Source organism: Chiloscyllium punctatum, chromosome 6 (assembly GCF_047496795.1).
Source record: "Chiloscyllium punctatum isolate Juve2018m chromosome 6, sChiPun1.3, whole genome shotgun sequence".
In the NCBI taxonomy this organism is placed as follows: Eukaryota; Metazoa; Chordata; class Chondrichthyes; order Orectolobiformes; family Hemiscylliidae; genus Chiloscyllium; species Chiloscyllium punctatum.
In genome coordinates, this window is record NC_092744.1 from 27,389,259 (window position 1) to 27,412,146 (window position 22,888).

General features: G+C 39.6%; 1 protein-coding gene across 1 annotated transcript in view; it reads right to left on the reverse strand.

Moving 5' to 3' along the window:
* Positions 1-22,888, reverse strand: part of LOC140478800 (tumor protein 63-like) — a 300,795-nt gene that overhangs the window by 79,855 nt on the left and 198,052 nt on the right. Inside the window, 2 exon segments of the mRNA XM_072572189.1 lie at positions 3,251-3,304; positions 3,306-3,503. Of these exon segments, the coding sequence (XP_072428290.1) occupies positions 3,251-3,304; positions 3,306-3,503 (252 nt within the window).

Below are 22,888 nucleotides of genomic sequence, written 5' to 3' on the forward strand. Positions count from 1 at the left end.
TCAATTACTTTGCTGTCTCTGTTGTGTGAGTTATATTTAAAACATTGGCAGGTAGAATGTAATGTATTAGCACGTGATTTGCAGGAAGAATAGAAAAAGTAGAATGCTTCTGGTTAAAATGGTGAGAAATTCTTAAACATTATTGTCTGGGGATTCAGCTGATCTTGTACAGAAATGTCAGAAAGTTAGCATGATGGCAGTGTTGGCAGATTGGAGGACAAGTAATACTTTGAGCATTCTTGACAGGGGATTGTGTTGGGAACATGAGCTTAACATGACAGAGGGGGTCTGGAAGGTCGAGGTTTCCATGTGTTCTGAAAGATGGGAGAGAAACAGAGACACTCACACAGTGGAAAGTGAGGTCTGCAGATCAGAGTCGATAGTGTGTTGCTGGAAAAGCACAGCAGGTCAGGCAGCATCTGGAATTCCTGAAGGACTCCAGCTCAAAACGTCTATTTTCCCTCTCCTCGGATGCTGCCTGACCTGCTATGCTATTCCAGCAACACACTCTCGACACTCAAAGTGACCAACAGTTAAGAAGGGACTGAGGGAGATTTGGATCAGGCCTAGCCACACAGGATTCTCAGTTTGTGACAAATTCTGATCCAAGGCTGCAGATCTACAATTCAGTGGCGAAGCTATTTCAGGTTTTGTATATTTGAGTCTCTCAGATATTTGGAGCTTGGAAGGTAAGACAGACATTGCTGGAATCTGACAGTGCCTCACGCATTCACTATAAACAATGATTTGCATTTTAATCACCTCAAAGAGCTGTCTCCATTTCCTACCTCTGCAAGGATCTATGAATGGAAATGGCTTTTGACACATTGCCCCCTCTCCATTGCTGACAAATGAGTCAAGTCAGACAACATAGATTTGTTCGCAGCCACCATTTTATATTAGCACAGCACTGACATTTGTTTTTCTCTATTTATAAAGTCAGAGAGACTGGTAACATCAATACACAATACAAAACTCTGGTACAACTGCACTTGGAGTATTACACACAGTTCTGGTCACCGCATTATAGAAAGGTTGTGGAAGCTTTGGAAAGGGTTCAGAGAAGATTTGCTAGGATGTTGCCTGGTTTGGAGGGAAGGTCTTACAAGGGAAGGCTGAGGGATTTGAGGTAGTTTGTGTCAGAGAAGGTGGTTGAGAGGTGTCTCAATTAAGTCATGTAAGATAATTAGAGGGTTAGATAGGTTGGACAATGAGAGCCTTTTTCCTCAGATAGCAATGGCTAGCACGAGGTAACATATCTTTAAATTGAAGGGTGATAGATATAGGACAAATGTCAGAGGTAGTTTCTTTACTCAGAGTAGTAGGGGTGTGGAATGCACTGCCTGCATCAGTAGTTGACTTGCCAATTTAAGGGCATTTAAATGGTCATTGGATAGGCATATGGACAAGAATAGAATAGTGTAAGTTAGATGGGCTTCAGATTGGATTCACAGTTTGGCGAAACATCAAGGGCCGAAGGGCATGTACTGTGCTGTAATGTTCTATGTTCACATAGTGATAAAGTCATTGGAATAACATTCTAGAACCCCAGGACAACATTCTAAGGACATGGTTCAAATCCCACCATGGCAAATGCTGAAATTCGAATTCATTATTGATCAGCAATAACATGATCATGTAACCAGTGTTGATTGTTGTAAAAACTCATTTGATTCAGTGAAAGGGAAAGAAATCTGCTATCCTAGGAGTCTGAGGAAGGATAACTAGAACCAAAATGATAACAGTTTTCTCTTCACAGATGCTGCCAGACCTGCTGAGCTGTTCTAGCAATTTCTGTTTTTGTTTCCTTCAGCAATGTAGTTGACTCTTAACTTTCCTCAGGGAAAATAGGGAAGGCAATGAATGTTTGTTTTTCCTCAAAAATTCAACCCCATGTACAAATAACAAAAACAGTGATGCCTCTCCCATCCAAATAAAGGTCTTGCAGTTTTCCCTCCCTCACTAATCACTGTTACTTAACTACAAGAAAATCTTCCCTGCTCACCATCGAAATACTCCAATTTTTTTAAAAGCCCAAAGTTCCTCTAATCCATCTCTACTCCAAGAACATTGCTACTATCAATTAGCAATACATCAGTTTCCCATTACTGGCACTATTTTGCTAAATCTACCCTTATTTGGACTCTAGTTTTAGTGGTCTTCTGTAATAGGACCAAAAACAGTGTACAGTTCTCAACTGCAGTTTGACACAAATTGATCAGAATCCAGCACTGATAGGAAAAAATAATTCTGTCTGCGGCCCCCACGAACCCCCACCTCCACAATGGTGCCTGATGTGCTGAATATTTCTTGCATTTTCTGCTTTTATTTCAGATTTCCACCATCTGCAGAGTTTTGCTTAGTTTTAGATAAATTAGCCAATACTTTTTGTCGTGAGTTCAAGGTTCCTATTTAGAAAACAAAACGCAATTTATTTAAAGTTTCATCTACTTATACTCTTGCATTTTGGGGAATGCTAAATCAGAATCAGCAGGCTTCGATTCTTCCGCAATCATCAGTGTCTTCCCATAGAATATTTACTCCTATCCTCTGGTTTCGTCCAAAAATGTATTATTTTACAATTTCCCAATTAAAATTCACCTATTCTATTCATCCATATTGCTGATTATGCCAAAGTGCATTGCTTTTGTAAATTTGAACACCTGCTTATCTCCTAAGATGAGATGAAATATAACTCCACCCAAGAGGCAAAGAGACAACACCCTATCACCATCTGCTGCCCACTTTGACTTACCACTGCACCCAATCCCTCCACTTAACCCAGTCCCTCTCCCTTCTTACTCACCACAGCCTTTTCACCCTCTCTTCTCACTCCCTACACCACCTCCCTCTGCTTGTTTTACATGCTGTCACTGCTACCCTCTCTCCTTTTTGCGTACACCAACGATTTCGCTGCTCGTTGGATGCTGCCTGAATGCTGTGCTCTTCCAGCATCACTAATCCAGAATTTGGTTTCCAGCATCTGCAGTTATTGTTTTTACCTATTTCACCCACCCTGTGCTTGGTTCATTCTCAACTTTGGCCACCCTCTCATCACTTGCAACTTGCTCATTGGTTTTGCTTGTAATTTTACTAGATGGTGCAGTTATTTTTAAAAATGTTAATTAGAGTCAAATATCATCTTGCTGACTGAACTGCTAGAGCAGTTACTTCTACAAGAGCAGTCACACATTTCAAAATCATTGACAGCAATATGCATTTTAGACCAATGTTATCGGAGTAAACTTACCGTCCACGTTGCAGACTTTGCTGTGCTGGACTGTTGGAATGAAACATCAAAGCCCATGTGGACCTGGGTAATCTGTGTTTGAGGGGATGGCTGGCGATGGAGAGAGTGTTTCAAAGGTGGAGCTGGGCTGAGCATACGGTGAGGGTGCCGTGACGTTGGGGGTGTGATCGTTGTTATAGGGGCTGGTGGATGAAGATCCATTCTGTATCTGCTGCTCCATGCTGTTAAGGAGCCCCAGGTTTGTGTACTGAGGCTTAAAGGAAGAGGAGAGAAGAGGAGAGAAGACATACATACAGAGAGAGAGAGAGACAGGGGAGCGGGGGGGGGGGGGGGGGGGGGGGAAGAGAGAGAGAGGGAGAGAGAGAGAGAGAGAGAGAGAGAGAGAGAGAGAGAGAGAGGGAGAGAGAGAGAGAGAGAGGGAGAGAGAGAGAGAGAGAGGGAGAGAGAGAGAGGAGAGAGAGAGAGAGAGAGAGAGAGAGAGAGAGAGAGAGGGGGAGAGAGAGAGAGAGAGAGAGAGAGAGAGAGAGAGGGGGAGAGAGAGAGAGAGAGAGAGAGAGGGGGAGAGAGAGAGAGAGAGAGAGAGAGGGGGAGAGAGAGGAGAGAGAGAGAGAGAGAGAGGGGGGAGAGAGAGAGAGAGAGAGAGAGAGAGAGAGAGAGGAGAGAGAGAGAGAGAGAGAGAGAGAGAGAGAGAGAGAGAAAGAGGAGAGAGAGAGGAGAGAGAGAGAGAGAAAGAGAGAGAGAGAGAGGGAGAGAGAGTAAATAAAAACAAGTTAGCGACATTGAAAACAATGAAGCTCAAACATTGTCTGGTGATGAATTACATTGCACATTTCATTACAGTTTGTTGCATTGAATGACCATGTCAAGCAGATGTTCCAACTATAATGACCACAATTTCTGAGTCTTCCATCACAAAAAATGTTTTGTTGAAAAAGGATTACCCTACCAGTGCACATCAGCCATGTCTATTGAAGGCTAGAACCTGTATTCAAGGGACTGCATGGAATATACCTACAACTAACTTCGTACTTTAGCTACTTTAACAGTCAGTTAAAATTTTACCAGCCTTAATCATACAAAAAGCAAAATCTATTTTCTATATCATCCTAATTCTTAGTGTCAACCAAATTCACTGAAATTGCAATCAGATTTTATTCAACAGATGCATTGACCACCCAGTCCAATTCCCAGAGACACTGCCCTCAACCATTCTCATTCCACACTAAGAAATTTCCCTATACAATTCCATTCAAAAACGGAAAACACCATCCCCGCCCAGTCCTAGTCATCCCCACTGGAGATGCACTGTCTTCCCCCAGGCCTATTCCTTACTGAAATACTAGCCTCATCCACTCCCATCACTGGGGTAGACACAATACCCTCCTGACCCTCCAAAATTGATGTCTGGTTTTCTTATTGATGTCACTGATTTAAAAAGTGCGCAGATTTACTTATTTATTTATTCTGGATCCAACTAGGAAGGTGGGTTTGATACAGCCAGGTGTCTCGCAAGGGCATTTCAGAGGGAAGTAAAGAGTCAACCATTTTAGTGCGAGACTGAATTCACAGACAAGCCCTGAGTCCCTAAAAGTAATACTGGTTCTGTTTTAACCATATCAATCAGATAGTACACCCTAGGCGCTGCAGTCATATCCCAGATACTGTATATTAATATACAGGAACTCAGATGCTTCTGTCAATCAGGTTCATTTACCCCGAGTAGTAGTAATAGAGTATGTCAGCTTAACATATCTCAAGGACTGCGTTCGATCAGATTAATATGCCCCAGAGGCTGTAGTGAATCAGGTCAGTATACCGCAACAAATGCAGTAAATCGGACTGATATGCCACAAGGAGTGCAAAAAAAAAAATCAGATTAACATATTTCAAGTTTAAACAGAAATTATGCAGTACAGCATTAAATTGCAATGGTCAACTGCTTCAGGTACCTATGATAAAGTCAGTTTCTCACGATTAAAAATTCAAAACATTTATGAATTTATAGGCACAACAGTGTGGAAATCAGCTCAATTACTGCTTCCTTTTTCACAATCCAATTAAACTACTGTTACTTTTGTTAATTAAGCACTTCTCAGTCCAGTAAAGTAATTTATTTCAGTGATACTATAGCATTCCTAGAATTGTACACTGTTACAATTCCAGCTGATGTTATCATCGAGAAAGTCAGATTCCAGAATGAACATCTGGTTTGATCAATCTCTATGATCAAATTGCCTTGCTAGTCTTCCACAAACGTAAGCATACAACTCAAAATTTGATTTTAAGGACAAAAAATGGGGTTTATTTATTTGCACATGGAGGGTAGCATCACTAACATTTATTGGGTCATCATTTATTGCCCATCCTTAACTGCCTTGAATTGATTGACATTCTGGGCCATTTCAGAGGGCAGTTAACAATCAACCACATTGCTGTAAAGATGACAGATTTCCTTTCTTAAAGGCATCAGTGGACCAGATGGATTTTTACAACAATCAGCACTGATCTTTTTTCATAGAAATCCATCTGCCATGGTGAGATTCAAATCGATGTCCCCAGAATATTTTGTTTTGAAGAAGGGTCAACTGACTTGAAGTGTTAAATCTGTTTTCTCTCCACAGATGCTGCCAGACCTGCTGAATTTCTCCAGCAATTTCTGTTTTTTGTCTCCAGGACATTAGTCTGATATTTTTGGTTTCTAGCCCAGTGATGTTACCATTGCACAGAGGCTTCCCTAAATTAAGGCCATCACTTTAGAAGTTACACAAAAAACAGAAAAATTACCCTATTAAATCTGGAGGTCTGACTTAACTGCTTCTTCTTGGGTCCAACTCTGAGGGATTGAAAACCTCTTTTGAAAATTCATATAACTGAGAATACAAACCAATCTGTGTTTCTAAGTAAATACGCCTGGACTGGAGTCACAACTAAATGCTTTTACAAAGACGACTTATTTCCTTAACAGCCCTGAGCAATCTCCTATAAAAACTATACTTGGCACTTGACTTCAATCAGACCCTCCTCGATTTAACCAAAAGTGGGGTTTTTCTAAGGTAAAGTCAGTTCTTGATTGTTCTAAACTCCAAAGCAACCTAATATCTTTCAATTATTTCACTTGCTTGTTCTCAATCCCCACAATATAAATTATCTTCCATTAACACCCCAGGGCTCTGTGCTGACACCTGCTCTTCAACATATGCTGGTTTATATCATAGTCCTGGAAAAGCTGACCTAATTATGAAACCCCTTCATAAAAGTAGACCAACACCTGTATACCATATATCTATATGTATACACTTTCCATCACACCTTACCCAAAGAAGAATGAAAATATATCTTTGAGACATCTTAATTTCTCATCAACAATTCATTTTAACACTATTGCTATGTCACATTAACATCAGGTCAGGCAGCGTCAGAGGAGCAGAAGAATCGACGTTTCAGGCATAAGCCCTTCATCTGGAACGCCCAAAACGTCGATTCTCCTGCTCCTTGGATGCTGCCTGACCTGCTGTGCTTTTTCAGCACCACATTCTCAACTCTGATCTCCAGCATCTGCAGTCCTCACTTTCTCTTATGTCACATTGGAGTAAAATATTAACATAAAATATGTAAAATATGATTGCTATGAAACTTAAGTCTATTTGTATGACAGCACTCCATTTTCTACGCGTGTTCTTAATAAATCATCTACTGTAACATTTCCTTTTCGAGGCACCTGAACAATCCTTACATTGCATGGCCGGAGGATTAAGATCTACTGAAACAACAAGATTTTCTCCCGAAACTGCTTCCAAAAAAAAATCAAAGGATTGTGCTATGTATAAATAACATTTCTTACATATTGCTGGTGATAAACAATTTATAATGACATAGAGCTAACATAAGACGATGTCATCTTCTGCACCAAATATTCTGGTTGACATGCAGTTAACTTCAAAATTTGACTGACAACCCATTTGATTCCCATCTTGTTGGTTTGTAGTAAAACAGCACCCATACCATTGTCACTGGCATCAACAGACAGTTTGAATTGCTTCTCATAATTTGGCACTGCTAAAATTAGTGCAATTGTCAGCATAGCTTTCAAGTTGACAGGGGTATTCTGCAAGTCTTACATCCATTCAAATGTTCTGCCTTTAATTCATCCTGGGTTTTATACTTTTTGTTTTGAAGACTTGGCAACCTTTTGAGTGATTTTGTTCAAGCCGAGCTTGTATTGCAATTCCATCCTCTACCAGTGATTTGAGACAGTTCTAAATAAGAGAACATAAATATTGTTTTGTAACAATTCTCTCTACCTCCTCAGCACCTCTCAAGTTGAGCCAAACTGTAATAGCCTCAGTGTTCCACGACAACCCTCAGTTAGGTTTACTGAACACTCATGCTTCATCATCCGATTTGATCCATGATCTAGGTTAGACCCAGACGCCATAATTTATTTTTCCTCCCACGAACTCATCTAGTTTGCTCACATGGGGCTCTGCGGTACATAAGAGTGCTACAGCAGAATGGTATCCAGGTTACCCACAAATAGCACCTTCACCTCCTGTGGATAATGAAGTTTTGGTTTACAATATGCACTTTGCTCCAATGACAGCCTCCATCCCATATCCATACCTGTCTGCACTCTACTTCAACGCATTTGCTGCTGAAATCAATCATTTCTTTGCCACCTACTGACTCAAATAATTTCACTATTCCAGTAATTTCCTTGGCAAATGTTATTTTAATCAAAACACTACCAGCTGTAGACCAGTCCTTACAAGTTTCCACTCATCCATCATCCATTTCCTTATTGATCTACATTGCTTCATTAGGTCCCCAAAATCAGAACTCTCATCTTACTGTTTAAATTCCACCATGACCTTAGTCCTGTTCACCACTGTCATCTTCCCATGCACCCAAACATCGTGCATTCTCTCAAATCTTCTTTTTTTGGTTTACTGCTTTGCCAGGTCATTGGTGACCGTGCCTTTATCCATCACAATCCCACACTCTGGAATTCCCTCCATAAACGTCCTTCCCACTTCCTTTAATCTCCCACTTAAATTCTACATCTTTCACCGTGTTTAAGTCACTTCTGCAAATACCTTCTTTGCCTTACTGTCCACTTGTAGTTGATCGCACCTTTGTCGAGCACCTTAGAATATTTTACATCATTAAAGTTGATAGATAAATGCAAGTTGTTATTGAACATTTCCTTTCACCCTCAGATTGTTTCATAAGTTCTGAACACTGCTGTTGCAGTAAAGCAGGTTTTAGAGACCACAAAACTTAGACAGATATGCTAAAATAAAATTACCGAAACAAAAGAAAAAAATCCATAAAGATTACAAATTCTATCCAGGAGTCAAGTGACAGTTGGAGAAATAAGCCAGCAGCAGTGTTGGAGTGAAGCAACTCACCACTTGTTGATTGCGTCAAATTTGAACCAACATATAATTGTTTACATTACCTTCTTTCGACATGAAAAAACGTGGAAGACTTTTAGTATAAAATGTGCAGAGCAATGGATTTAAATTTTACCACAAGTCCCATTCCAGAAACCTGAGCACATAATCAAGACACTTCAGTTCAGTGCCAAGGGAGTGCTCCAGTGTTGCAGGTGTTATCTGTCAGATGAGACATTGACTTGAAGTCTTCTTGGTTTCTCAAATAGATGTAAAAGATCCCGCTAGTGTCTTTGAAGCAAAGCAGGGAGGTAATCCCTCGCTCTGTCCAATATTAATGCTCTAACAAACATGTGTTTGGTATTACACTGCAATTGTTGCGAGTTTGCACTGTGCAATGTGGTTATACATCTCCTACATTATAAAAGCCTCTTACAGTTCATTGACAGTAAAGTTCTACAGGAGATCCTAAAAGGCAAGATAGAAATACAAGTCTTACCTTGTCTATGTAAATGGCATATAAAAATATTTTAATTTTAGCATTGCTTGAGTTTATAATAGTTTCAAATGTGTATCATTAGAAAAGTCTTGCTGATACCACTGTCTCACAACAATGATCCTGAAGACTTGTTTGTATCTGGTTGAGTACAACTGTATTCTCCTGTACAGTAAATCCTGAAATTACTTTAGGGAAACAAGTTTGAGAATTCATAACTTCATTGAATTTATAATTTCTAGATCTAGTTTATTATCAATACTTGGAATAATTACTCTATCATAATTGTGAAGTTGCTAAAATGGAGAACTGGAGAGAAGGATTATGAAGAACGTAAAGGTCGTGGTCAGAGCCTTATGCTTAACTCCCAATTAGGAATAAACTTAACATTAAATCAAATTATATTACATATAATGCCAGAGTGAATCCACTGCAAGTTTTGAAACTCCACAACATACAAACTTAGGAACTACATTTTAATAACGGTGACCAACTTAAAAATACTAATGCTTCAAATGAAAGAAAAATTTGAATTTTATAGCATGCCTTTTACAACCTTCGGGTACTTCAAGTGTATTTCAGCCAATGAAGTACCATTGAATTGTGGATACAGCTGTAATAATAGGATCTACAGCAACCAATCTAAATATAGCAGGGTCCTACAAATACCAACATGAGAATGAGCAGAAAAACAATTTAGTGATAATGATTAATTTATGGAAATGGTGATGAAATATTGATTGGGATTTAGGGAACAACAATCCGGCTCTTCTTCTAAATAGAGGCAATATTAGTAGCAAATGGAATTTAATCCATAAAAGAGAGAGGGGATGCATTTTGGGAGGTCTAAGAAGGCAAGCAGTATATGATAAGTGATAAAATCCTAGGAAATAGAAGATCGCGGAACTTGGTGTACATGTCTATAGATCCTTGAAGGCCATTGGACAGGTAGATAAGACGGTTAAGGCGGCATATGGGATAAATGCTTTCACTAGTCAATGCATTGACTACAGAGTAGGGAGGCAATAATCTAACTGTGTAAGATGTTAGTTATGTCATACCTGTAGAACTGTGTGCAGTTCTGGTCAGTGACTTACAGAAATGATGTGATTGCACCATAGAGGGTACAAAGGAGACTCACCACAATATTACCTGGGCTAAAGCATTTCAGCCATGAAGACAGCCTAGAATTAGATTACACCAAGGTTATTTTCCTGAAAACAGAGAAGGCTAAGCATTCAAGGTGTGCAACATTATGAGGAACACAGATAGAAAGAACTATTTTCCATTAATAGGGGGGACAATAACCAGAGGCCACAGATTTGAGAATGGGCAAGAGATTTAAGAGTGGATTTAAAGGAAAATTATTTTCTTCCAGAAGGTGGCGGGTATCTGGAACATCCTGGGTGGGAGCAGGAAACTCCACAACATACAAGTAGTACGTGCATGATCACATGACTTGCCAAAACCATGCAAGGCTATAGAAAATTGGTTTAGAGTAGATAGATGCTTGATGATTGGGTAGACATAATGGGTTAAAATGTTGTACAGCTGGAGTATCTTTGGATATTTTAAAGCCATCTGAGACAGCAGGGGCCTCTGTTTAATACAAAATACAGTGCACTTGTCAGTACAGCATCCCCTTTGTATCTAACTGGATGTGTCAGCACTGATTTTCTACGTAAGTTCTTGCGACAGTATCATTTTGAGTTTGTGTTTTGCATTTATTTAAGACTCATTCCTAACTCTTTACTGTGAAAAGCACAGACCAAGTAACATCTATTTTCCAATCTTCATAACAGTCAGTGAACAGTGAAGCATAATATGAACCGTTGAGAGATGCTTCAAGGATACCACTAAAGCCCAAAGTTCTGAGTGGAGGTTAGAAATCAGACTGAGACAAGTCTGGTTCAATTTTCAAGTCTTGTTCAAAAATTTTAAAGGAATAGCATACATTACTCTTCAATTGTTAATTCTGCACAATTTATGCACAGTTCAAACTCTGACTGCTTCATCCACCGTAACTGAAGGGAGCTGTGTAGGTTTATGACAGCAAATATAGCAGGATGTATAAGCCAATTAGCATTATTTTCAACACAGATTCTTCCGTGCAGATTTGAACCAGTCTGATAAGTCAATGAAATACGTAATTTTCTATCAAAGAAATGAAGTTGCTCCTTACCCTCTAGTTGCACAGTAAGGGCATGCATTAAACAGAAAACAAAAGTGATGTCACCTAACATTCTACTATTTGAGAGACAGCAAGAGTAACTTGTACTTGAGCAATGCCGCTAATATTTAATACTTTTAAATGTGTTTTGCAGAAATGTTATCAACAATTTGGACTAACTGAAACGATATGATGATGGATGGGTGACCACAAGCTCAATCATAAAACCACAAGACATAAGAGCAGAAATTAGGCCATTCAGCCCATCGAGTCTGCTCCACCATTCAATCATGGCTGATTGGATTCTCAAATCCATTTTTCTGCTTTCTCCCCATAACCTTAGATCCTTGATTGTCAAGGAGATCAATCTAGCTCAGTCTTAAATATACTCAATGGCCTGGCCTCCATAGGCTTCTGTGGCCATTAATTTCATGGATTCATTATTCTCTGGCTGGAGAAATTTCTCCTCATCTCTATCCTAAATGGTCTTCCTTTGCTCTAAAGCTGTGCCCTCGAGTCCTAGACCCTCCTGCAGATAGAAACATTTTCTCAACGTCAATTCTGTCCAGGCTGTTCAGTATTCTATAAGTTTCAATTAGATACCCCCTCATCCTTTTAAACTCCATCGAGTTTAGATGCTAAGTCCTCAAACATTCCTCATATGTTAAACCTATCATTTCTGGGATCATTCTCCTGAACCACCACAGACCTGCTCCAGGCCAGTACATCCTTCCTGAAGGATGGGTCCAAAGTTGCACGCAATACTCTAAATATTGTCTGGCCAGAGCTTTATAAAGCCTCAAAAGTACATCCTTGCTTTTATATTCTAGTTGTCTCAAAACAAATGGTATTATATTTGCCTTCCTAATCACTGACTCAATCTGCAAGTTTACCTTAAGAGAATCCTGGACTAGGACTCTAGTTCCTTTGCACTTTAGACTTCTGAATTTTCTCCCCATTTAGAAAGTAGTGTTTCTATTCTTCCTACCAAAGTGCATGACCTCATACTTTGCCACGTTGTACTCTACTTGCCACTTCTTCGTCCATTCTCCTAACCTGTCTACATCCTCCTGCAGCCGCCCCCCCCTCACGCCCCCAATACTACTTGTCCCTCTGCCTATCTTTGCATCATCTGCAAACTTAGCCAGAATGCCCTCAATCCCTTTATCTAGATCATTAATGTATAAACTGAAAAGTTGTGGCCCCAACAGCAAGCGTTGCAGAACACCACTAGTCACGGATCAAATAGGTATGCTTTATGGAGTAGTCTAAGAAAAAGAAAAAGATCGATTTTCGGGACAGGTCATATTGATTTCAGAAAGTTAGGACAGTGCCAAGAATGTTGATAGTTTCTACTTCAGGATAGGAAGTAGATTTATTTCACAAATCTGATATATTAAATCTATGTTCTCCATGAATACATTATTTACAATCCACATCTCCATCACCCTCAATTACCTTATATGTAGTTGGACTTGATAATTATTCCGCAGTTTTCCACAGTCACTCCTTGGACTAATCTCCAATAAAACCATTGTAAATCTCAGCAAGCTACTGTATACATTTAATACCATCATACTCATTGCAATGCACACATTCCTCAGATGGCTGCGGTCTCCAGTCACTCTCCAAACACACATTAATCTGTCTTCAACGATCGTAACTTTAAGTGCCTGTGCAGCTGTCGTCTTTGCATTACCTCAGCAGGTGGTGAACTTTCAGCTACAGAAACACCTTTAAAGAGGACAATATGCCTTAGAAGCACTACCCAAAAGGGCAGAGTCAGCAGTGAGGAACAGGCTGGACTGCACTGTGGCAAGTTAAACGGTCAGTTTTAAGAAGGGAGTGAGAGCTGTAAATATTCTTTATTAAACTGTAGTTAATCCTTTCAAAGCCACGTGTTGTCTGACAGGTAAACAATTAATTTAATATACTGCAGGTGCTAAAAGGAATCCTACTAAATCTGCTGAGAGAGATAAGATTACTTTCCCCTTCAGTGTTCAATGAGACTTTTTACAAACTTCATTATTTGGGATAGAGATGGAGTCAATGTTTCAGGATCAAATTTCTGAAATATAAATGGAAGATGCATTCACAATCCTACTGCAAACAACTTACTTAATTGCAGGAAGGTATTCTCTCACTTGCTATTTCACTAGACCAGAAGCTGAAATATCTTTTAATGAAGGGAATCCTGGTAACTAGCCCATGGGATATTGGTGTTTATAGAAGAGCCAATGACACAAGTAACAATTTGGGTACATACATCAGGTCAGGGAAAGAAACAAGGATTGCAAATCAAAAAAAAAATTTTGCAACGTAATGATTGAGGTTCAAAGAACAGATATCACCAATTGCTGGCACAGATTCTGTTAATAATTAGAATCATTTGTAGGAATAGCTTTGTAATGTAGCATGGTACTTTTTTTGTAGTTTCTCAATCAGCATTATACCCCCTCAGAATTTTATTCACCTTTTGCCTCAAAAAATTCTCTTGATTAATATTCTGATATTGATTAAGCTAGATTTCAGGTAGCAAGGACCAATTCAATGACCCTACATGATATCAAGAAATGACTGAAAACACTGGATACTTGATCTCATCCTTACCAATCTGCCAGCTGTAGATGCACCTGTCCATGACAGCATCAATAAAAGTGATCACCGCACAGTCCTGGTGGAGACAGCCCTTTTGAAGACAAAAGTCCTACTCTTACATTGAGAATACCCTGCATCAAGTTATGTAGCACCATCTCTGTGATAAATGGTACAGACTTTGAATAGATCTAGCAACTGAAGACTGGACATCCATGAAGTGCTATGAGCTATCAACAGAATTATACTCCAACATAATCTGCAACATCATGGCCCTGCACATCTCCTTCTCAGCCATTACCATCAAGCCAAAGGATTAACCCTGGTTCAATTGAGTAACACAGGAGGGCATGTCAGGAGCAGCAATAAGGGCACACCTGAAAATGAGGTGTCAACCTCGTGAAGCTAATGAACAGGACTACTTGCATGCCAAACAGAATAAACAGCAAGAGAGAGTCAGAGCTAAGCAATCATACAACCAAGAGGATCAGATATAAACAGTGCAAGTCCTGCCACATTTAGTCTTGAATGGTGGTGCACAATTAGACAACTCACTGGAGAAGGTGGCTTCACAAATATCCCCATCCTTAATGATGGAAGAGGCCAGCACATCAGTCCAAACATCAGGCTAAAACATTTGCAGCAATCTTCAGTCAGAATTGTTCACTGGCTGATCCATCTCTGCCTCCTCCAGTGGTCCCCAACGTCACAGATGCCAATCTTCAGCCAATTCAATGACCCTACATGATATCAAGAAATCACTGAAAACACTGGATACCGCTAAGACTATTGGCAATGACAACACTCCAACAATAGTACTGAAGACTTAGGTTTCAGAACTTGAAGTTTCCTTAGCTGCATTCTTCCAGCACAGTTACAGCACTAGCATCTAGCCAATAATGTGGAATGTTGCCCAGGTTTGTCCTGTACATGAAAAGCAGAACAAATCTAACCTAGCCAATTACGGCCCATCAGTCTACTCTCGACCACTAGTACAGTGACGAAAGGCGTCATCAACAGTGCTATCAAGCAGCATATAGTCAACAATAGCCTGCTCAGTGACACCCAGTCTCGGTTCCACCAAAGTTACTCAACATTTGACTTCACAACCCTTTATTCAAGCATGGACAAAAGAGCTGAATTCCAAGCTGAGGCAACAGTGACAGCCTTTGACATCAAGGATGCATTTGAACGAATGGGGCATCAATGAACCCTAGAAAAAGTAATATCAATGGCCATCAGGGAGTAAAGTTTCCTCTGGTTGGAGTCATCCTACCATGGAGATTGTGTTTATTGGAGGTCAGTCACCTCAGCTCCAGGAAATCTCTGCAGGAGCTCCTCAGGATAGCGTCCTGGACCCAACCACTTCAGCTACGTCAATGACCTTCCCTCCATAATAAGGTCAGAAGTGGGGATGTCCACTGATGATTGTGCAATGTTCAACACCATTCACAACTCCTCAGATAATGAAACAGCCCAACTTTAAATGCAAAAAGATCCGGACAATATCCTGACTTGGGCTGACAAGTGGCAAGCAACATTCATGCCATACATATGCCAGGCAATGACCATCTCTAAATGGAGACAATCTAATCACCAACTCTTGAGACTCAGTGTTAACATCACTAAATCTCCTTCTATCAATATTACAACTGGCCAGAAACTCAACTGGACTCACTACAAACACAGTGGTCACAACAGCAGGTCAGAAGCTAGGAAGACTACAGTGAGTAACTCACCTCTGACTCCCTAAAACCTGCAATCACCTACAAGACAAGTCAGGAGTGCAATGGAACACTCCCCACTTTCCTGGATGGGGGCAGCTCCAACAACACAAGAATAATGGATAAAGAAGTCTGCCTGATTGGCATCACATATATCAACATGCATTTCTTCCACCACCAACACTAGGGAGCAGAAATTTTCCAATGATCTTTAGACAGCATCTTTGAAACTCATGACCACTCCTTTCTATAAGGACGAGAGTAGCAGATACATGAGAACACCATCACCTATAAAGTACCTTCAAGCCACTCGTTCTGACTTGAAAATATATCGCCATTCCTTCAATATCACCAAGTCAAAACCCTGGAATTCTGTCCCTAACCTGATTGTGGGTCAATTTAAAGCACGTGGACTCCAGCGGTTCAAGAAAGCAGCTTAGAATCACCTTCTCAAGAGCAACTAGTGACGGACAATAAATGATGACAGACATGCAGTGTCCATGTCTCACAAGAAAATAAAACATTCAATTCCACTCATTCCTGATGAAGAAGGGCTTTATGCTTGAAATATCAATTCTCCTACTCCTCGGATGCTGCCTGACCTGCTGTGCTTTTCCAGCACCACACTCTCAATTCAATTCCAATAGCTAATCTATTCAGATGCGATGAAATTCATTAATTCAGAACAAGGTAATAAGAAGAAACAATTTATTCCTCTAAGCCTATTCCACCATTCAACAAGACAATGAAGAATTCCATAAATCTATCTTTGCCGAACAAACCATCTATCAATATCAGTTTTAAAATTAGCAACTGCTCCATGTCAATGGTCTTTACAGCATTGTGTTTGAAATCTTTGCAACTTTTTTTTTGTAAACCAGTCCTAAGTTTTTTTTCTCAAGTTCTGGCTCTGATGTTCCTGATGTCCTGAACATTAATTAGCAGAATAAAACATCCAGGGATAAATATCAGTTTTCCTGAATATCTTTGAAGCTAGTCTGTGAAGCATTTTTGAACATTCCAAGGACCTCAATCCTTCATATCTATAATTGCAAGATTCCACCTTTTTGCAATAATTTTGGAATACTGTGTACACTTTCGGTCACCTTGCTACTGGAAGGATACAATTAAATTGGAGAGAGTGCAGACAAGAATTACAAGGATATTACTGGGACTTATGGGTTTGAGTTATAAGGAGAGGGTGGGACTGTTTTGACTGGAGTGTAGGAGGTTGAAGGGTGACCTTATAGGTGTTATAAAATCATGAGGCGCACAGATGTGGTGAACAGCAAAGGATGGGGGGTGTTCAAAACTAGAGGAAATATTTTTAAAGTGAGAAGAGAAAGATTTAAAAGGCAGTCGAGAGGCAACATTTTCACACAGATGGTGGTTTATATGTGGAATGAACTGCCAGAGGAAGTGACAGGTACAGTTGCAACATTTAAAAGACATTTGGACAGATACTTGAATGGGGGAAGGTTGACAGGGATATGGGTCAAACACAGGCAGATGGGACTAGTTTATTTGGGAAACCTGATTGCCACGGACAGGTTGGACGAAAGGGTCTGTTTCCATGCTGTATGACTCCATGACTTATCTTTTCCAGCAATTTTCTATGCCAGATTTCCTTCACAGCTTGAGGTTCTCTCTTTTGTAGCCACTCCTTGAAGCATGGAAATCAAAATTGGGATTTCCAGTGTGAAAGTAAGAGGTCAAAAATGATCTCATGTAACAAATGACAGAACTTGAATACTTCAAGCAAAGTTTTCTGAAGTTCCATGAAAAGCAGTCTGGGAAATGTTCGGATCTTCCAAAAAGCCAAATATTATTGCTGTGCCAGCATCACCCATAGGTGGGGCTTTAACCTCCCAATTGGTGGTCCTGTAGAGAAAGAACCACCCCTGAATTAATGAACACCTTGCTTTTTTGACAGAAAACAAATTTACACCAACTCCAAAGACACGTGTAATGTGCATGTCAGCAATTTTAAAACCACTTGAGTGATTAAATAACATGACACACCTTCCTTCCCATATAGCAAATGCAACTGCATTGTGTCATGCACTACTGAAGAGATTCAAATCTTAAAAATTTCTCACACCCATCAACCAAATTATATTGTACTTAAATTAAAAAAAATCTCAACATCATTGTTATGAAGATCTCAAAAGACGAGCCAAAGCTTTAATCCCTAAGGCTCCACGGTCATTTAGAGTTGCCGGCACCCAGTTAGTGACTCTTGCCAGTTCACAGCTGACAAACAAAAAGATTCGATGGCAAGAAAGTGCCCTGCCTTGGAAGAGTGGCAGCGCAGTGATTAAAACCAATCTAGAGACGTGCACTGCCTGAGGTAAATTATGAAAAAGCACAGAAGTCAGGAAGCTGTCAGAATGCAGGGACTGGCTTTCCTGCTGTTGCTAGAATCATTGCAAAAACTCAATGAGCAACTCAAACTGGTGTGACATAGAACCATATAGGGTAGGGAAGTCATAAACTTGCTATCTTGCCTGTGATAAGTTAACATGGAGCATAGGAATTGCTGGATAAGAAAAGGCTGGGCTCAACACGCTGAACTGCATGAAATAATGCTCATGGATCAATTTCTGTCAATGAATCTACAACCGATTCAGTAGTGGACAGTGTTAGCCACTTGCTCCTCTAAAATATGCGCCACTCACCACATGCTATGACAAGTTATTCATGTGTGGACCTCAAAATACTTCTGAAGTAAATAAATCAAAAAATGTTCAAGGTCTTCCAGCAAGTCAACACTAAGTATTCCTATGATTTCTAAGGAACTCTGACCACTTGGTCACTGAAATATAATTCTACCTGAAGAAAGACAGGCGATAGGAGAAAGCTTGCCTTTGGTACTGCTAATGGATAAACATCTACAACTTAGACTCTCACACTGAAGCTTAGCTATTTGTATGAGGCTGGATGGATGAAAGTAAATGAATCTGGAGTGCAGTGAGACAAAGGAATTTTTAAGTGTACATCCTTAACATGAATAATCACAGAAAAAATGAAATTGAACTGGTAAAGATTTATAAGGATGTTGCCAGAGTTGGAGGATTTGAGCTATAGGGAGAGGCTGAATAGGCCGTGGCGGTTTTCCCTGGTGCATCAAAGGCTGGAGGGGCGACCTCACAGAGGTTTATAAGATCATGAGGAGCATGGATAGGATAAATAGACAATGTCTTTTACCTGGGGTGGGGGAGTCCAGAACCAGAGGGCATAGGTTTAGGGTAAGAGGGGAAAGATATAAAAAGGATCTAAGGGGCAAAGTTTTCACGCAGAGGGTGATGCATGTATGGAATGAGCTGCCAGAAGAACTGGTGGAGGCTGGTACAATTGCAACATTTAAAAGGCATGTGGACGGGTATATGAATAGGAAGGGTTTAGAGGGATATAGGCTAAGTGCTGGCAAATGGGACTAGATTAGGTTGGGATATCTGGTCAGTGTGGAGGAGTTTGACCAAAGGGTCTGCTTCCATGCTGTATATCTCTAAGACTCTAATTATATTAGACTTCTCAATTCAGAGCAAATCCAACTATCCCAACAAGAGGTGCAATTCTGTGACTATATACTAGTCATTCTCATACTGTAGGAAAAGATAGAGATCACGCAATAAAAATGAGACCATCAAGAGTGTTAATCTGAAACCTTTGCTGGGTAGCTGAAAGCGTGTTGCTGGAAAAGCGCAGCAGGTCAGGCAGCATCCAAGGAGCAGGAGAATTGAAATTTCGGGCATAAGCCCTTCTTCAGGAATGAGGAAAGTTGGGTACCTTTGGTGGGTACCCAACTTGTATTCAGTGTGTTGCAGATTGTAAGAAGCTAATAAGTGATTGAGATTAGAGCTGGTGGCTCAGATAGAAAATAGCACCTGCAAAGATGGCCCTGTGCAAGTCAATGATGCTCGTAGATACACTTTGTCCAGAGGCAAAGTTCAAATCAGATGGGACACTGCCTTAAAAACAAAAGGACATGTGAATCAATTTAACTCTTTGTGGGCTACACTGCGAAACATCTGGAGAATTTCAGATAATCCAAGGTGATTACCACAATGTTCAACAAGCTCAATTAAAACTGGTATCAGTGAATTTTTAAAAATTATATGCAAAGGTACTTTTAGGTTAAGATGATTCGTCATTATCGTAAAAAGAACAGGGGTTGCATTTTTGTGGATTTTGGCAAATAGCATTCACTTCATCCTTTTATACGTACAACTTGGACCAGACAGACAGCACAATTAATCCCATTTCAGACCAAATACATCACAAAAACCTTGGCCAAATCTTAAAATCAAAAGGTGCATTGACACAAACAGAATGGAAATCTTCCACATGTGATGTGTGTCATCATAGCTCTTTGGCTTTAATCACTTGCAATTATTTTTACACATATAACAAGTGCTTTTAACATTAGGAATTGCAGAGTCGATGAGACCAACAGATCAACGTTCTTTGGAAATTGGGTCAAAACCTCTCCAATTCATTTTAAGCAGATTTATTTTTTGTGAAGTTCTTTAGTTGGAATTGGATTTGAAACTAGTGTTAAGCATGACTTTGTACCTTAATTGTCCTACCTTGAATTTTTGGATGTAACAGGTTCATTTTTTCTCAACAGCCAGCAGCCACTGATTACGTAAGTGCCCTGTTTCATTCTCTTCCCATTTATGTTCCACACTCAGCTGTGCCAAACGTTCACTATCTATATTGTCTGACTTAATTTTTTGCAAAGATTCTTGGATATTGTCAACTTTCAAGTGGTTATCATTCCGGTATATCCTGGGTCACTTCCATTACAACAACTGTGGCATGCAACAAAAACATACCACTACTGTGCCTTGAGATGCACAATTAGGAGAAGGCCAAAACGTATAACACAGCTTAAGTAAAATTGAATATCTGGAATAATTTCAGCCTATGAAATAGACTTAGTCAACCTACAGAACAAGGTGGCCTCAGGCTGAATAACAATCACTTTTAAGCCTAACCACCTGTCCCATGAATCATTCTACACTCTACACCCAGGATAAAAACAAAACAAGAAAACTCTTCGGTCAGACTGAGACCATACAGAATTTTTCTGGACATTTAAAAAAAATGTAAAATCACAATTCACAATGTATGATAGAATGTATTACATTTATTGAGAGAAACTGTAGAGTCAAATTCTTAAACACCATTATTGATTAATTATGCAAATCTGAATGTTCACAAACAATAGAACTTTCATGAATGAAAAGCAGATTCACTAGAATATAAGTAAACCAAAGCCAAAAAGAAATATGGAATTTTTTATCGAACTCAAATTACAAACTTCAGTGCTTGTAGCCAATGAAATCCTTTTTAAGGGATAGACATTGTTATAATACAAGAGAATGCGACAGCCAATTTGCACATAGCAAGGCTCCGTCAAACAGAAATTACTACGTAATCTTTTTTCCCCCAAGTGATGGTAGTTGAAAGATAACTATTTCTAGAGGACATATCAGACACAGAATATACTCACATGGGGAGGATAATAGTCCAAAAGAAATATTCTATCACAGAATCCTCGCCCACATAGTCAAAGTAAGAAAGTGACAAATGATGTGTGACAGTGTTTTGGTAGATGACTTAGAGACCATTTATGTACCTGTAACACACCAACTCAGCTTGCCATTTGTCATTGTTGAAGCACAGGTGGGACACAACCACAGCCCAACTATTTTATTCATAACACACATTTCTGCAATCTCATTAATGAATGTGAACCTGCGGGAAACTAACCGGATACACAGATTACTTATAAAATTAAAATTACTGCCACACTTCCTGCTTCTTGCTCTCTTCTGCCATTCACAAGCCCTCCACAGTTGCGATAGTGTAACAGTAATGAACAAGATACATGAGTGCTGACATCATATCTGGTATAAATTAAAATCACACATAGATGTGCAATCATCATAAATATCTTGATATTTTCAAATACTTATCAATGAAGAATCCAACTTCAAACATGGACACCTTTCCACTTTTGGGTTTCCAATTAGTCTGTACTGCACTTATTCGGCATTTAATGCTTTTACTTTTGTTTTTAAATTCAGGTTGATAGATCTAGCTGACAGCAAACATCAAATACAGCAGCCATAAATCACCACAACTCAGAGCCACGTGTGGTGGATGATTAGAAAATGATCAGTACTCACACCATATATTCTGCAGTCAATACCAAGGAGCATTATCCGGAGGATAACTATTAATAAGCCAGCCACATAATTGTGAAGGTAAAGGCTATCCAATAAATTTACTCCATACGCAAGTTAAGTGTGTGTAGTCTCAATAGCCTTTGTGCATGTGATATTTAGGTGGCAATACTTTAGAGGGTCTTTCTGTTACTATTATTTACTTAACATGTACAAAGCTATTAGGAGTTGTGCATTCATCTTGCAGACTGACCAATAGAGTGAATGGATCACAACTTCTGCAGGGTTACATTTTTGGTGGGAAGGTATTACAACACAGTGCCAATTCAAAACTCTTGTCTGATGAGAAATTCTATAGCTCAACCCATAAACTGTTAAACATTATACCATGTTTAACAGGCTTTTCAATATAATAAGTGAATGAAAGGAGTCAATAAAGTGGATTTGTCAGAAAATCTTGAATTATAACTGCTCTGAAAGTGCACTGATTTTTTTTATTGCTAAAGTTGCTAACAACAATTTATGCTGCAATTTCCAGAATGTAAAAATGATGCATGTGAAAATCAGTGTGAAATAAATTAGAATACAGTAAACTATCCCCAGGGGCTTCGCTGGAGAATCAACCACCAAAATTTGACATTGAGCAGCAATTTCTTCCCCAACCAAAGAATTTGGGTGTCACCTATAAGGTTAGCCCATCCCTAACTGCCTTTCAACTAAGTGGCCTGATCAATCATGTCAGAAGGCAGTTAAGAGTCAACCATATTGTTATGGATCTGGAGTCACATGTGGGCCAGACCAGGTACAAATAGAAGATTTCCCTCCCTTACGTACATTGGTTTTTCTGACAATGATAGTGCTGTGAGTTAGAAGATAGAGAGGCAACCTTATTAAAATGTAGAAGATTCTTAGAAGGCTTGATAGGGTAGATATAGAATGGTGATTTATCTTGTAGTAGAGCTGAGAATCAGAGGGCATAATGTCAGAGTATGGGGGTCATTCACTTAAGAAAAAGGAATTTCTTATCCCAGATGAAATTGAATCTGTGAGGTTCTTTACTGCAGAG